This window comes from Macaca thibetana, chromosome 6, assembly GCF_024542745.1.
Source record: "Macaca thibetana thibetana isolate TM-01 chromosome 6, ASM2454274v1, whole genome shotgun sequence".
In the NCBI taxonomy this organism is placed as follows: Eukaryota; Metazoa; Chordata; class Mammalia; order Primates; family Cercopithecidae; genus Macaca; species Macaca thibetana.
Window position 1 is genome coordinate 90,865,486 of NC_065583.1, and position 18,138 is coordinate 90,883,623.

General features: G+C 34.4%; 1 protein-coding gene across 5 annotated transcripts in view; it reads right to left on the bottom strand.

The window, feature by feature from the left end:
- ADGRV1 (adhesion G protein-coupled receptor V1) overlaps nucleotides 1-18,138 on the bottom strand; it is a 593,679-nt gene that overhangs the window by 512,720 nt on the left and 62,821 nt on the right. For 4 of the 5 annotated variants that reach the window (XM_050795446.1, XM_050795449.1, XM_050795445.1 and 1 more), the window contains exons 10-18: nucleotides 14,180-14,356; nucleotides 11,501-11,724; nucleotides 8,632-8,664; nucleotides 6,732-6,858; nucleotides 6,454-6,639; nucleotides 5,504-5,684; nucleotides 4,636-4,799; nucleotides 3,409-3,532; nucleotides 1,754-2,020 (exon numbers count right to left, since the gene is read on the bottom strand). In XM_050795446.1, the coding sequence (XP_050651403.1) occupies nucleotides 1,754-2,020; nucleotides 3,409-3,532; nucleotides 4,636-4,799; nucleotides 5,504-5,684; nucleotides 6,454-6,639; nucleotides 6,732-6,858; nucleotides 8,632-8,664; nucleotides 11,501-11,724; nucleotides 14,180-14,356 (1,483 nt within the window). The remainder of the gene's footprint in view (nucleotides 1-1,753; nucleotides 2,021-3,408; nucleotides 3,533-4,635; nucleotides 4,800-5,503; nucleotides 5,685-6,453; nucleotides 6,640-6,731; nucleotides 6,859-8,631; nucleotides 8,665-11,500; nucleotides 11,725-14,179; nucleotides 14,357-18,138) is intronic. The other variant, XM_050795448.1, reaches the window with a different exon arrangement.

The window sequence follows — 18,138 nt, forward strand, 5'->3', positions numbered from 1 at the left end:
TAATATACATCATCAAGAACTTATTTCTAGAGTAAATAAATTCTATTAAGATAATATCATTTTTCACACCTGTAATCCCAGCACTTTGTGAGGCTGAGGCGGGTGGATCACAGGGTCAAGAGATCAAGACTATCCTGGCTAACAGGATGAAAACCCGTCTCTACTAAAAATTAAAAAATTAGCTTGGCATAGTGGTGTGTGCCTGTAGTCCCAGCTACTCAGGAGGCTGAGGCAGGAGAATCACTTGAACCTGGGAGGCGGAGGCTGCAGTGAGCCAAGATTGCACCACTGCACTCCAGCCTGATGACAGAGCGAGACTCCATTAAAAAATACTACTACTAATGTCATTCCTTCATCGCTTTTCTGTATTTCACAGTAAAACTTTGTTTTCCACTTTTACTTCACTAAAATTATTTTTATCTGTAGCAACTCCTTTCATTTAAATTTTAGAACAACGATCAGATTCACCAAATGTTTTTCGTCTACGTAAGAGCTGACGATGGTTTTTGCAATTGTGAAACTGCCCTTGTGGGTTTATTCTACAAAGTCAAATTTTCCTCACAGGACAATAGTTTTTAGTTTTAACTTTTGTGTTTTCTTAGTTAAGCTATGTGAAAAATGAGAGACAGAGAAAGACAAAAGGAGAAAAAGAGAAAGGGGAATAGAAAGAGAGACAGCAGTGAAGAAAGTCAAGAAGATGGGGAGAATGAAAGACACAGCTAAAACAATAATTAAGAGATCTCTTTCTCTTCCTCAGTCTTTCAGTCCACAAGGCACAAGGTGGAACACAACGTTGGCATTACACTGGGGGTGGCAGATAGGGCATCACGGAGCCCCGATGCAAACGTTAGAGCTCATGAGGGCATCTCTGTGGGAGAACACACGTATTTAGGTTGATAGGGCATCATGGCGACCCGATGCAAACGTTAGAGCTCATGAGGGCATCTCTGTGGGAGAACACACGTATTTAGGTTGATAGGGCATCATGGCGACCCGATGCAAACGTTAGAGCTCATGAGGGCATCTCTATGGGAGAACACACACTAATGTATTTAGGGTGATAGCGCATCATGTCTTTAGCTCACTCTCAAAAGGTTCAAGGAAAAAAAAACTCCTGGTACTGTTAAAAGAATAAAATAAATATCAAGAGAAGCCATAGGCCTTTCCAATTTACAGAAAGTAGAGCCAAAACATTCTCGAATCCCAAAGAGTAGGGTGAAAACATCCTGTTTCATTTATAGTATGGAGAAGAAGGATGAACACATCTTTTTCCCTTGCAGATTGTCATTCATTTTGGCCATGGCTCCAGAGAATTATCAAACAGTTGAGGTTAGCTGCCTACAGAATTAAGCTTCCCAACCAAGTATGCCAGCACCCTGCTCCAAGGAAAATGCTACAGGATACCTATCCCTTAAGTCGCTGGGTGACTAGGCAATACCTAGAAAAGCCATATTCCCAAGGCCTGTTACTTTTAGCTGTAAGAATTCACTTACTTATATATCAGAATTTTCTATTTGTGCCATATTGTAAAGAAAATGTTAAAAAGGATGTCATAAAGTATATGAAATACATAAAGGTTCAACACATATATTCTTCACCCCATTTCTCAAGAAAGCAATGAAATAATTTTGCTCTTGAACTGTACAAATACAGTTAGGCCCTACTTGTCCTCATTATTGGACTATAGTGCTTAATTTCATCTTATTAAAGCACTGAGGCAGATATGCCACACAAAAAAGTATAATTTACTTACCTGTTGAATTAAAGAGGATTATATAAAAGGACTCATCCATTTCTGGGATACCATCTTCATTAACAAATATGGATATGCTCTGCTCTCTACTTCCAACCTCAAAAATGAGCATTTCTCCTTTTTCAACAGGAATGAAATCTCTCTCTCGTGCAGTAGCCTTCCCATCCATGGTAGCGTACTGGACCGTGCAAGTCACATCAACAGATCCATTTCTGAGAACTGTAAAGTTGGCAGTCTCACCTTCCTGAACCCTCACTACACGAGGTTCTGAAATATCGACAAAGAAAATACGTGAGCTTTTCTGATTCCACCACATATTTTCAGATCACATTGTGCTTCTCCCTGCCCTCCAAGAGAGACACCTTCTACTGTGTCTTTGCCAAAATAATTAGCTGTTCCCAACTCTGACATGAGTCCCCTCTGATTACTTCAACAGTCAATGGCCGTCCTCTTGCCTTAAGTCCTACAAAATCCATTATCTTCAACATCGAATTTGTCAGCAAATTGCATGCTATTTCAAATCCTCTGCCTACTATTTCATAAACCTCATTTCCAAGTTGAGGATGTAACTTCCTTGAGAACAGGCCCAGAGAGCTTATGTTTTATATTTGTAGCAGCAGTTACCAGAAGGTTGAACATAAGGTTAATTCATTAAGTACACATTAACTGAAGGTTAAGAATACAAATCAGGCTGGGCGCAGTGGCTCACGCCTGTAATCCCAGAACTTTGGGAGGCCGAGGCAGGCAGATCACGAGGTCAAGAGACCAAGACCTCCTGGCCAACATGGTGAAAACCTGTCTCTACTAAAAATACAAAAATTAGCTGGGAGTGGTGGTGCCAGCCTGTAGTCCCAGCTACTCAGGAAGCTGAGGCAGGAGAATCACTCGAACCCAGGAGGCAGAAGGTGCAGTGAGCCGAGATCACACCACTGCACTCCAGCCTGATGACAGAGCGATACTCCATCTCAAAAAAAAAAAAAAAAAAAAAGACAGAAATAATACAAATCAATAAAATACAAAAGGCTACAAAATTCCTGCATTGGGTAAATTAATCCATATATAGCTGACAAAAAGGATTCAAGAAAGAGTTACACATCAACCATTTCATAAACAAAACCAAAAGATGCCTCAGGTGGCCAAAGACAGTTCTAAAGAAAGCGTTAAAGTGGCGAAATGAAGAAATTTTAATTAATATTTCCCTTAAATATTAGTTTAGTTATTATAGTACATGGCTATCCATTAGGCATAATACTCAGGTCCTTCTAATACATAATCTAGCCCTGAACCAGCTAGACTGTGTTATTTGAAGAAATCACATGGAGAAGTGTTCTTTTCTGCACAAAAGAAAAAAAATACCTAGAAATTTGAAATGGGGAAAAAGATAACAAAACAGTACTTATTTTTTTTTGCTTCAAAAAGTTTTGAAGTATTAGTTAAAACTTCAAACAAATTAAATAACAATGTAACTCGAATGAATTACAAAATCATCTTTAAACAAACATCAATTGTGCTTTATTGAAAATGTTCAATGAAAAAAATTGCTAAATATATGTATATAAATGTATGTATGCATGTGCATATATATGTGTGTGTATATATATATATATACTGTTTAATAAATATGTGAACTCATTCAAATAAGATAGCAATACCACCTGCAAAATAAATGGGGTCATCATTTCTTCTAATTCTCAGAGTTGCAGTTGTTCTATTTCCCACTTTAGCTCCTCCAGTGGCATTCAGTAAGAGAACAGTAAATTCTTCCATTTCTTCTGGAATCTTTGGAAAATGTTACATATTTTAAGTCAGGTGACTTATACACATAAATTACATTATATATTCTTAAATTATTGACTATTTTTTTTTTAAAAAGCACCATTAACACTACTATTATTCATTTCCTTTTCAGAGGCAGAACTTCCCCTAACATATTCAGGTAAGACTCAGACCCCCCAAACAATAATTTTCATGTGCATTCATACAAACAGCCATTTCATTTAGACTAACTATGAAATTTAATGGAAATATAGATATTTTGCCTTATATAAGCTAAAAACAGATATACCACAGAGGTCATATTATTTCTGCAGGAAAATGGGAAACATGTTGATTTTTAAGATGAAACATAAAAATAACTTTTTGAACACTTAGAGCAGTTTGTCATAGTAACTAAAGCTCAGCCAGCTCACAAAGGCCTCTTACAAACCTCACTGAAGTTTCACCTGCATGGGTCATAAAGGCCTCACTCCATGTCCTAACAAGATTTGATTCCCCACAGTTCTGAGCCTACATGGATCCCCAGGTGGACACTGTTTCTTTTTCACGTCATCTCTGTGAACTGGTGCTCCCCTCCCCCTAAAACAGAAAGGTGTCAGAATTTTGTCTCTTGAGGAATGGGTCTGAGGGAAAGGGGACTGGTCTCCATAGCCGTTCTAAGTGTCACTCTCCTAGGAAAGGTTCACTCCCTGTTGTTACTAAGATCTTTCTCTTTACTATCAGTAAGAAGAAATGCCATGTTTGGTCCATGACTCATGCGACCCCGTGTCCTGATGCTGAGACTGCACCACAGGACACTTGATAGCTGACCTTGCCTTCAAAGGGACTAAATACAAGCCAAGGGCTTCGCCTCTCCAACTAAGAAGCCCTGATACTGGATACATGAGCAGTGTCACTGACCACTCTCAGTTCTAGAGTTCAACATGTCTTCAGGGGGACCAAAACGTAATACTGCTCTTTTGGCTTATGGTCAGACACTGTCACACCTGAGTTCTTTATCACAAACTTTTATCACAAAATACGTTACCAGATGTTTAATTATTTAATTAAAAATAATTATTGATCAACTACAACAAGTAAGGCAGAAAGTTATATGCAACATTTACCTCATCTGGAAGGGAGTAAATGGTAATATTTTTTGAAAATTCCTGATCTCCAAAGACAATAGTCCCTTGTACAGGAAATACATCTTGTGTAAAGTCTGGACTGACCAGCCATGATACACTAACATCACCAAAGTTGCCTCGATTTCTTACTACATCATAAACAGCTGTGAAATGGAAGCATACATAATATATATGAACACATACAAAACTTTAAAATGATGAGTAAAGAAATTTGTTAAATAAACAAACATAAAAACAACACCTCTTTTTAGTAACTGCCAACTATTTGCTTAGCACAGTTTTTAAGGTACATATAAAAATATATTAGCCTGTTCCTCCCTCTGTAGCTATATAATTAATTAAATAAATGGACGCGATCTCTTCTAGTTTGGGATTTTAGAAGTCAGTCGGAATGGGAAACAGAAGGATGATGAATTAGACACACCTATCATAAAGTCCCATAAAAATATCTGCTAAAAGCAGTTACAGGAAGCTGCATGCTCAAGTGCGATTTCCTTACTCAGACAGACACTGCTCTAAAAATAAACTTTATAATTTCCTGTCAGCTCAATAGTTCCCTAGCAATAGTTCTTAGTTTTAAGGTTCTTCCTATTTGGATGGACTCATTCTTGAGTGTTTGAGTTGCACTGCATATGCTTAAATGGTATCGAAATATAACTGAAGTCATCAGTATCATCACAATATTATGTAAGAAATAAAAATCGTGGTCCTAAATATGATTCTAAAATATTCTGCACTATGTATAATTTCTAAGGCAGGGTGAGCAACTGTCAATAACTAGTTACTAAAAAAATTATATTTCTTCTTCAGTAAACAGAAATACAATAGAAGACACAGAATAAATTACCACTATAGATATCATCTCCTTTGCTTTCATTTATCATCACAATTAGACCATCAGAAACAAATTCTATAATCCCATGAGGATCATCATTTTTCAGAATCGTTATATTGACAATGGTGGCACTTCCCAACTTGCTTTCCCGGTCTCCATGGCTGCTGAGGACCACCCAGTAGTGTTCATCCAACTAAAATGAATGTGTCAAAGTATGGAAATTATAAAGTTGACATTTTCACAACAAATTAAAAAACATAAATATTCAAGATTATTAATATACTCAAATTTTCAGAAGCATATAACTCACTGAAAGGACAAAAGAGGTGATATTATTTCTTTTAAAATTAACATTCTCCTATCAATTAAGAGAGACACCAGAAATACGTATACATTGTCCAAAAAGAGAAAAAGAGAAACAATGATACTACTCTAAAATGGTAAGAAAAGTGGATGTTATCACTGATGATCTAGTCATTTAAACTTACAAAAGTGAATAAAACTAAATTAATTTGAGAGTTACACATGTATTGCTGAGTAAGCATAACGGAACTATACCTGGTTCCATTAATATGAAACTCGAATTTCTTTTTTTCAACAAAGTAATGCTATAGCAAAATTTCTTCAGTTTAAAACCACATCATTAAAAGTTCAGTCAATACATATTACCTAAAGGAAGCCTTAACATGAATAAAGCTAAAAGGAGATGAAAACTGATCACACACTGAAAGTCTAAGACTGTTTGTTATTTCTTTATGTGGGGCAAAAATACACCATTCTAATTTGAATGAGTCTTCATTTTTTAATCTTTTGTTAAAAATTTTCCAAATCTATGTACTTCTCAATCTTTTCTTGCCCACCTCTTTTCTGTCTCTTTGCAATGTTCAAAATACTTATATTCATAATATACCAAATACTATCAATCTTACAGAGAAACAGAAAGAAAAAATAAAATCCCATACCTCTGGTATCCCATCCAATCTTGCTAGCAAGGTGATCACTATCTTCCTTTCTCCAGGTTTAAATTCTAGTACTCCCGTGTTTCCATAGAATTCATTGCTATCTCTTGGCTCTACTCGGTAGTGCAGAAACTGCTTAACAAGGGACCCCCTCGATCGGATGATGTGGAGCTCTACAGATTCTCCTTCCTTGAAAAAAAATCCACAAAAGTTCAAACCCTTTGAGATCATTCTTCTAAAATTGTGAGCACAGAATAAATGGAAGTTTTTTTCATACTTACTTTTATAACATAGGGTCCTCTGGAAGCAGGAGAAAATTCAAAAACTCCCCCAGGGTCATCATTTTCCAAAATAATTAGGTCACAGCTAGTATATCCAGATTTCAGCACTTGGTTTTCCACATTAACCCTAGAGAAGTCAGAGGGAAAAATAGCACCTGCTACTTCCAGTTTTACTTCTGAATTTTGCAGGCTTTTAAGGCAATATTTGCAACTCTTCAGGATTAAGAAAAGGAAGGCTATGAGGAATTAGACCTTAAGTGAATTTACGTGTGTTGAAATCATTTAAGATCAAAACAGTTTTACTCCTAACAGTTATGAAAGAACTTCTATTTCTGAATTCATTACAGCTTTTTTATTTGATAAAAAGCAAACACTACATATGTACACCAAGAATACTGTAACCAAATGTCATCAATATATTTTATTTAAATAAAGTATCAAAATTTGCAGATTTGATTCCAGTTTTAGACAAATTTAATTTGTAACACGTAGTTAGAAGATATCTTAAAACAAAATTATGTTTCAATTTTACATACACTTGAATTTATTTTTAAAACTCATTACATAAGATCATACTAACTGAATAGAGCACATAATAGCTGGATAACTAAATGGACTAAAGCAAGCCACGTTGATAAAAAAAATAAACACAATTGTAATTACATCTTAGGAATATGTTGTGGCTTCAACTGTCTTCTATTCTCCTTAATTTTCAACCTGTGCTTTTTTCTTTTAGTATAAAAGAAAATGTAGGGAATATAAGAAAAAAAGAATAGAATAGATCTGAGATGCATGACATGTTATACCAATTCCTATGTATCTCCAAAAGAACATATTAAAACAATATGTTTTTCAAATTTCTGGTTTTAACATTCAGAGCATAATTAGAATGATCAAAGGGACTTGGACTGCAAGATTCTGAGAGTTAAAAAGCCAGCAGGCTCTTAAGAATTATCAATCCTGCAAGCTGCTCTAAACCTTGCCAAATGTCACATCCTATTGAACCAAAAATATATTCATGCTCAGACCGCAAATCACAATGAAACCACAATTCATAAGTAGAAATATGTAGAAGAAAAGCTCACTTCCTATTTAACAGAGAATCTGAATTGACATCCTTCCCTAGTTTTTAGAAATCTGATAATATCTAGCATGCTAGTGACCACAGAAGAGAGAGAGTCTAAATAATAGGAGAGTTATTTTATACTGTTAAAACAGTCTTATGATTTTCATAGCAAATTTATCCATCGTTTATATCAATATCCTCATTAATTAAAAGTTATTATATCCATATAAGCTAGGAAACAAAAAACTGGCTCAGAATGCAAAATATAAAAATCCATTCTGAACATTAAATAAATTTATTTTTAAACTTTCTTAAAATATGCCACTGTTACGTGAAATGTAAATTCTGAAAAGTTCTGTATACGACTCTGAGATATAAGCAAGAAATTGCTTAGATGCACTCAGAAAACCAATGGAACCGTTCAGTTAATTGATTGCTAATTCTCTGTTAAACAATCTACAAGATTCATAAAATATGTTGGGTAAAAATTTCAGAAGTACAGCACAATAATTGTTCTTGACGTTATGTGTACCTACAAGGAAAGTTAAAAAGTTTAAGTTCTTCTTAATGTCATTACACTAATTCTCAAATTTCAAAATATTTTAAGTGCATTCACAGTGCAAAACTCTTAGGACCAAAAATAAATAAACACCTTTGTGTAAGCTCCCCTTATCATTAGAAAATGAAACTGCACACAAAGCATGCACAGCCAGGTGGACAGGCAAAATTTCCCAAGACCTGTAATCATGCAGAACAGCAGCCTTGTCCAAAAACAATCACTTGCAAAACAAAATACTGAATCACCAAAAACAAGGTATTATTTTGTACACTTACCCAAAATACACGACAAACCTTTCAGTTTCTACCCTGTCAACATAGAAAGAAGTGTGGGAGGGGGAAAACAGGAGGCAGGACACCATTTGCCAAAATCTCACTAATACTGCGAGAAACTTAGAATGGCAAGGGAAAAATAAAGCTAAAGAAAGGTTTCCTTTTTTTCCCAAGAGCTAGTAATGCTGGTTTTATGGGAACTCTGCACCCTGGATTCTTCGCTATTGACAAATGCTAGCAAGAGCTTCAGCAGTTCCCACTTATGGAAGATGACCCCATGGCCAGCAAGCTTGTCAAGACCCATTCAAAACATTCCTTTCCAGGCCTCCTCCAAGGCGCTTGTGCCTGCCAAGCACTGTACAGGCTCACAAACCGCAGCAGCTGAACAAATTTCTTTCAGCCCTGCTTATAATTACTTAGTAGCTTTAATTAGGTTTTTAAAATATAAAAACCTCTCAGATCGAAAGCCAGTTATTCTTTGAGTTAGAAAAAACAAAACTGTGTAACTAGAGAAATCTATACCTATATCATTTGCACAGCAATATACTAAAGAAGCCATATCATTATATCTTTTAATTACGTCAAATATTACTTAAATACAACTTTTATCAGGAAACCAAAACACTTTTCCAAATCTGCAGTGTATTCCATTTTCAAACAGCCTTGAAAGCACATGTCAAATGTAGAGCCCTATAGCTTCATTTTCAAAATCAAATGCACCAATTATAAATATAGGGTTATATACCACATATACCAAAATTTTTCTGAAATAAACTGGCATAATGAAATTGTTTGTGATCTGAGGAAAACTAAATAGAATATTTTTAACCAGCATGTTATTTGAAAGCACCACAGGTTTTTTAGTACCAGGGCAACTTTTGTCTATATTGAGTTGAAATAGAGAATCTGAACTCGGATTTGACATTGAGAGAAAATTACAAACTGTTATCACAATAAACTGTTAACTATTTTTATTGCAATATTGTATTGTGATTTATTGTAATCACACTTGCTAGCATTCATTTATTCTTTCACTCAAGTTTCATTAAAACTGCAAAACTAAGAGGGAGTTTTTCATAAAATATGGTATCTAGATTTTATTTAACTAAATGTCCTTGAACATTCAAATGTAATTTGCTCATTCTTGTTCACACACAAATGAGATAATACAAGTATGCACCAATTATTAATCAAATTAAAACATTTTAATATATATATGAACTAACTTCCTCTATTTGAAAAGACCCAATAATTTCTGAAATTTTCTACCTCATGATTTGTACTTCCTTATGTACTATTTTTACCCATAGGAGAAAGAAAAAGAAGAACAAAATAAACCCTTAAAAATTATACTTAATTTCAAATGTTACCTAAGATTTTAAAATGAATAGTTTGAAATAATATAAAGAATAGTCACTATCAATTTGCAGATGGATAATCGAAATCACTCTTTAAACATTTAGTTGAGAGTAGAAACTGTCAACTAAGCTAACAAAGTTTGTATGGATTCCTACAGCATTGGTTTATCATCACTGTTTCTGTTTCTTTAGTTGTTTTCAAGATTGTCCACTGAATGCTTACACCTTACTTAAGGAAAAAAAATTTTTTTTTAAATTTCCAATTTACACTGCATTATATTTTACTGATTTTTTTATCGTATGAAACACCTTTTCTTAAGAAAAGGTCTGAAACATACATTAAAACCATAAGTCATCTAGACTCTGTGTGTGTGTGTGTGTTGTAAATTGGTTTTTGCTTTTTGGTTTTTTTTGTTTGCTTGGTATTTTGGTTGTTGTTTTGTTTTACTCTTTATGTAAGAAAGGAAGTAAACACAATGTGGTTTTGAAAGAAAGCAAAAGGAACAGTGGACATTCAATAATTTGTTGCCTACATTCTATACTTTTCTTTCACATAAAAATAAAAATCAGTTAGTCATCAGATTTTTAAAAATGTGTTTAGACAAAACACCTACAAAGAGAAATCTATAAGACACTGATATAGAGACATCCAGGGATTATATAAAATAATTTTTACTACTTTAGTCTTGAATAATGTAACACAAAATGTCCCTTGAATTTATCTGTGAATTTTATTGTTTCTAAACATGAATTGCACAAAACCCTCCAAAAGTCACAGTAACCTTCTCTAATATGAATCAACTTTCATATAAAGAGACTTGTGTCAGGGATAAGACTGATCCTAATTTTTTAAAATTATGAGGTCATTAAACACAGTATTTTATATATTTAGAAAGGATTTTCTGAACTACTGAAAAAAAAACTCCTTGAGAGATTGTGAAATTTTCTTAATATAAATTACCCACTGAGAAAAGCTAAATCGATTCTTATTAATTATTACTGAAGAGGATCTCTTAATTTTGTGCAATTTTTGATTCTCTGGAAAATAATCATAAAATTAATGTTTAAGATCCATGTAAAAAAGAGAATTTTATTATATGAAGATTAATGCTTTCTTTTTACTCACAAGCTCTAGTCCTCTCTTCTGTTGAACATAAAGCCAGCAGAACTGTTTGCTTAACCTAACGTTTTAGATTTAGATTTGTGCCTTTTTTTTTAAATATAACAACATATTAGCTATGTTTCATATTTATCTGATACCTTCCATAAATTCTCTCTGCAGTGCTTCTTCACAATGAATAGCAGGGTAAAAATTCACTGAAACATACAATTATACTCATAGTCTAATCAGAAGCCATCAACAAATAACAGAACAGTCTGAAGGCCAGTATAACACTATTTACTTGATTTTTCTTTTTTACTTTATATAGAAAAAAAGAATAAAACAAAAATCAAAGTTATTGAAGAGAACTCAAACATAAATATTACTAAACATTTGGTTGTTTTGTTCTTACCTGTCTAGAGAAAGTGTTACAGTTTCATTCATTTCCGGTATGTCATCACCTTTGACAGTAATGTTGATTGTTGTGTCACTTTGCCCAGATAAAAACAAAACAGAGCCATTAAAGGGACCTATATCATCTGGGGTCACTGCTTTTGAATTAAAGCCAGAGGGCTTCAAGCTCCAGTAGACAGTAGCCTGGCCATCAGTTCCATCCCGATGTAAGGGAATGTATACCTTATAAAAATAAAAGAACAGAACAACTTCTTCTAAAATGTATGTTCAGAAATTATATAAGCTTTGGTATTGCTATTAGTTTGTACATATATTATTGTGTGAACATATGTATTCTATATAGAGAAGTGAACTATTAAATGCATTAAAACACAACCAAACAATCCTCTAAGCACGAAAATAACTTTAAATATATTTTTATTAATTTTTGCTAACCAAATTTATATACAAAACACCCCTCACCCAAAAATGTGTCTAATCTGAGTTTTCTTGATAAAAGACAAATATTTTAAAACTCAAAGAATTGTGAAAAACATAGAGCTATCTTGCTAAAGAATAAATTTCCATTAGAGGTTCTCTGAAGATAGAATTAACTTACCATCACAATATAAACTGAAAAATAAACTTCAGTGATTAAAACTGGAAAATTATGTCATATAAAATACATCCTAAGTGATGGGGGCAAAATTTTTAAAAAAATGTTTCTAACCAGTAGGATAAATACCATAGAAATAAAATCAGATATTTTTATCATGACTCTGGGTTACCTTGAGCAAGTTACTTAACCTCTCTGATCCTAATTTTCTCATGTGAAATAAAGCTAATGATTTCCTATTTTGCAAGTTTGCAGTGAGGATTACAAATTGTTTAATTAAGTAAAGTATCTAGAACAGTGCCTCTCTACAGTATAAGTCAAATAAATAGAAGCTATTATAATAATTCTGAAACAAATTGTATTTGGTGGTTTTATTCAAGGGGAGTACACTTTAAAAATATATAATAAAAGCATCACTATAGATCATGATGAAGTTTTTTCAAAGGAAGAATATAAAGGAATATTTAATGGTTAGATTACGCTATTCCTTTTATGCTCCTAAAAGACGAGTATGCTGTTTTATTTTTTCTTTGCCCTTTAAGCTCATCTTGGGAAAAAAATGATTAATTTTCACCATTAATCATTCTGCTACTTCACCTAACAATGGTCATAACCTGAGACTAGTGAGCAAAGATTCTTAGGGAAGACAAAAGAAGTAACAGAGGGCTGGGACCCTGAATCACCTTGAGGGAGTGGGCATCATCCAAGCTGTATCTGAAACAAACAAAGGAAAACTCCTAGTTTTTCTGCTGTTTCCCAAGAGGGGAAGAATGCAGGTCCAAGGAGCCCAAAACTTCCTAAAAGCTAATTTTTCTTAAGGGAAAAATATGAAATGGTAAATTTACAGCTATCTAAGATAAATAAAAGCAATCCATTCCTTAAGAGCAAACTAAATGCTTTCCTGTTTTTAGAAGTGTATTCAGAAAAACATGAAAAATCAAAACCATCTTGAAAAATGAAACGTCTCTGTCCATTTATAGATGTTAATATACAATGGAAATTGAGGTCACCATATTTTAACATAAGGCTTTGATAACGAAAACAACTCTCCTGCTTTCAGATCTAAACCTCAACTCAGTTTAAATCAAATTTAAGTGTGGGGGATTTGGAGAAGGTCTTGGACAAACTATGACTCAGGAAATGGTAAGGCTAAAGGAAGAGCCCTCCCTAAGAGAGAAATTCAACCAGGGCATGGTTGAAGGGGAGGGATGGTGTGCTCTGCATGTGAAATTTTTATATGTCTATATGCAAAAATTTACATATATTGTATATATAAAGTAAAAAATTCTTAAGATTTAGCATTCCACAGCTTTACCACCATCATCTCCATCATCAAGCATAAGACCCAAGCTGGCCACCTCACTCCAACCCAAACATATGGAATGCTCAGAAATGAAGTAGGTCAAGCACACCTGTGGTGCCATGTCTTGGCCATTAAGAAAAAAAAAAAAAAAGAAAGAAAAGGTTTATACGCCAGGCACCATGCCTCACGTGTGTAATCCCATCACGTGGGGAGGCCGAGGGAGGTTGACTACTTGAGTTCAGGAGTTGGGTACTAAACTGGGCAACATGACGAAACCCCCATCTTTACTAAAAATAATAATAATAAAACAAATAGCCAGGAGTGGTGGCACACATCTGTAGTCCCAGCTACTCAGGAGGCAGAGGTTGCACTGAGCTGAGATCACGCCACTGCACTCCAGCCTGGATGACACAGTAAAATCCTCTCTCAAAAAAAAAACAAAAAAAACTTTATGTTTGGCTACCACTGTAGTATCAAATGTCATAGAACTGTCTGAAAGCTGTCAAATCAAAATATCCTACACTCACTGTGAGCAATTAATTCTAATTTCATTCTATCTAATAATGTAAAACATGATGGGAAAATCACATAATCATCAGTTACCTATTTCAAATGACATACTGAAACTTTCTTGTACACGGTGAAGCTGTTTAAGATCTGTTAACCCTATATGCTGATCCTATTTTTAAAACAGTGTTATGCTGATCCTATTTTAAAAATAGTGTTGGTACATTACTTCATATTCATTAGCCCCCATCAGTAAGAAAGAGCCTACTTACCACTTCAGCAGCAAAATCTTCTGGTTCATGCAAAATAATTGGAAGATTGCTAAGAAGGCCAATTTCTCCATTTGCAATGGCTGGAGTAACCAGTAAAGAAATATTGCAGATTTCCCCAAATCTAGGGCTTATGGGCGGGATTGGGGGAATTATGTTCAACAACTCCACAGTTTCCAACTATAATAAACAAAAACACAAAAAAAGTAATAAGAATTGATAGAATAGAAATGTTTTTTAAAAGCGTAACAGCATGGGGCGACAAAGTAAGCATAGGTAGAGGTCACCAATAACTTGGCAATTTTATTCTCCTCCTCCCTCATTCACCATCCCTTTTCAATCTCCTTCCCTGGCCTCTGGAGCTCTTTCTGCCCCTCAATTATTATTCCCCAGGGGTCTCCCTAAACTCTTTATCTTATAATTTTATGCCTGCTCCTTAATAATTTCTGCATCTCTCCCTCTAATTCCAAATCATTATAGCCAACTGCCACCAGACATCATATAAATGTCACACAAACACCTTACATATACAATATCCAAAACAGAAATCACTGTCCCTGTTCCAGGCTCCTTCACTAGTATCATCGCCAGTGCCACCACCTGCTTTTCCTCCTTGCCACCTACATCCAACTACCTTGACCTTAAAGCCAAATATCAGTCATCCACATCTCCTTCCTGTCTTCCACTGACCCAGACTTCTAATCATCCCCCATTTCCCTTCTCCTCCAGACAAAATTCAGTATCAGAAGACCACTCACAACTCCATTTATAACTTCATGCTTCTTTACATTTAAAGAACTGCAATGTATAACATATAGTATCCCTGTAGTTATACACTTTACATATTGCTGGTTTATCATCATTTGATGCATTCCAGATTTTTACTTCCCAACAGGTCTGTAGAACTCTTATGGGTCTGTGTCCTTTTCAGCATTTTCCCAATACATGACATAGGCTTGACACAGACTTGAAACTGCAGCGGCTTCACAATAAATATTTGTTAATTCCTCCCTTCTACACAATCTGAGCTCTATAAGAATTCTGATAAATCACAAACATTCAACGTTTTCAATATTCTAACTTTTCAAAATCTAACTTCTCAAAGGACACAGTGTTCACTTCAAGAGTGCAGGAATAGGTAATCATTACAGGACTACAAAAACCATAGGGATTTTAAATATTAAAATGCAATTTTTAACTTAATAAAACATGTCTCTCCCACTCTTTAAAGCCCTCTGTTAGGCTTTATAATATTGAAATGATGACACTAAGTAACCACCAGTAGAACTGTGATTTAAATTGATTTTCCACACGTGGACAGGACTGGTACTGATTTCCCTCCTACTTTGTGATGAATAGTACATGTTAACGAATAAAAGTAAATGTCTTTTTTAAATGTCACACATTTTGCTTTAAAAAAATCACATACAGGAGAAAGACATAAATAATTTTGGTTTTGGTAAATACTCATTCAAAAAAAGAAAAAAATTAGATTGATCAATTTTGTCAAGTATTGGCATATAGATGAAGTCACATAAAATAAAACATGATTTTTAGTATACTGCATTTACTTTGCAATGTAAATTAAACATAAAGATAAAGTCATGCAACTGTCATTCTTTCTAGAGAAAAGGAATATATACACACATATATATTTATCTTACAAAATAGCACAAAGTTAAATAAAATACATATATTTGAATGGTATATAAATATAAGGGTGTGTATTGTTATAAGGCAAAGATATTTCTAAAATACACTGGTCACGTATGACCAAGCACATGTTTGTGAATGAACATTCTCATTGCTGTATATTCAAAAAGAGCTAAACGGATAACACTGTGTTAAGTATCAAGAAAAAATCAATATATTTTTACTCAAAACTTTCTAAAAAGAAAGAAATATGTAAGTCATATTTCCCTATACTTATCAAAAATGTTATACAATTAATCTTACATATAGTATTTTTGACAAATTAGAAAGAAAATATAGACGGTTATGAAATGAACTGATGGAAAAGAAAATGTTAATTGTACATGGCTTATTTCCTAGCCTATAAGCCTTTTTTTGTCTGGGTTCCATCTGCTAAATCAAACTGCTCTATTCATTCATAAAGAATCGTTCTTTACTTTCAAATAGTTTTCCACTGGGACAGCACATTAGTAACCCCATGCTTGCCAAAAGCTGCACCTCAGACTAATGTATTTAGCTGAGAGGGTTACTAAAGAATGAGGAGCAACTAAAGAATTCTCCTTTCTTTAGTTTCATTCAACTTTGCTTGCAGAGGCTGAGGCTTCCTATTCTTGAGTTGCTCATCCATTACGTACTATGAAAACTACACAACCCTCTTATTCCAACCAGCCTTCCAGAACCTACAACTGTTTTGAACCTCAATGACTTATGTCAGTGACTAATAATGCCTTCTTCCCCCTAAGCAAGTGTTAAATTAACTGCACCGTAAGACCTATGTTTTTTAACTATATAGAGAGATACATAAAGAATTGAGTCTGAAATTAGTGGTGCAACTTTCTAACCCAGGATCACCAAAAATCAGATATTAATTACATCCTTCTGCAACTTTTTCTTCGTTTTCAAGTGTTATCAAAAATTAATTGTCATATTTATATAGAATACTGAGGCAGAGTAGCTAGTATAATATCTGACTCGTACAAAGGATGTATTTATACAAGAATTCTCTGCAGCTACTTGGACAGAAATATTGGACTTTTTCAAAAGATTAAAAGTTTAACATAGAGGATACTGATATTGGTACAGATTTTTTATATATATTAGCACAGTTTTTACTGTCTCTATTCATAGTAAAAACTACTTTTGAGGCATTATGAGAAAAGAAATTAGAAAGCTAAAATAACAAAAACATTCTCTGTAACTCCAGAACAACGTTTCTGCATCATCAATTCTCAAAACTTTTTATCACATCACCGCAACTATTCCACATATGCCAGAATGCCCAGGCCTCCATGAAAGCAAAAGCAACTGTGTAAAATCTTGGCCTCATTCCACTTGTTTTAATAATCTGGTTCTTGTATGAGTTATAGATGATGCCAGACTGGAGACAAACAAAAGGGAGAACACTAGGCACCAAAACATTCCAAAAAATCCTTGAACATATACTTATGAGAATGTTCTGAAACCCTGAAACCTGAGGACACTGACAGCACAGAAGACAAACAAGTGCTGACATCAAAAAAATTCCATTAAATTCTGAAACTCAACAAATTGTATCCCAGACAGTCTTGAAACTTCAGAAATGCTACTGTAAGTGTGAACTGGTAAAATCAGTATGCATTTCCATATTAATAAAATCAATGTTTAAAAGCAAACAAATTATGTCATGTTTTTGTACAAAGCCAGAGGGTTTTTTTGGTTTTGTTTTTTAGTTTCTAAATATAGCTCTAAATGTGTTCTGGTGGCAGCCTTCTAGTTGTTTTAACTTAATGCTCACAAGGGCCCAAGTCATGTGCATGGCCATTTGCATGGCCATTTGCAGTATTTCACTTCACAGATCCAGACTCCCTGGCATCCACAAGCCACAGGACAAACCAGACACAATTGTGAATACAGCCATCTTCCCCATCTTTCCACTCCAAGAAAAATCCAAGGGTCCTCCAGAGAGTGAGTTATCCTCACAAGTAGAAGCACGCATCACATGAAAATTTTCCCACTTGGAGGAGATGCAAGAAAACAAAAATTAATAATAATAAAGGTGAAGATCAGGATCTACTGCCATTAGTGCAGGGCTCTGGGGAAGATGGCAAATGCCTCCCTCTGTGTAGATATATTACAAAAAGGTGTCACCTACATACTGACAAATCCTACATCCCCACAACAGGTTACCCACTAAGCCCCTTGGACAAGAGTTCTCGAAAAATGCACTAACAGCACAAGTATGCCTGGAGGCTCAGCTTAAAAAAAGGCGGGAGTCTTCAAAATGAAAACAG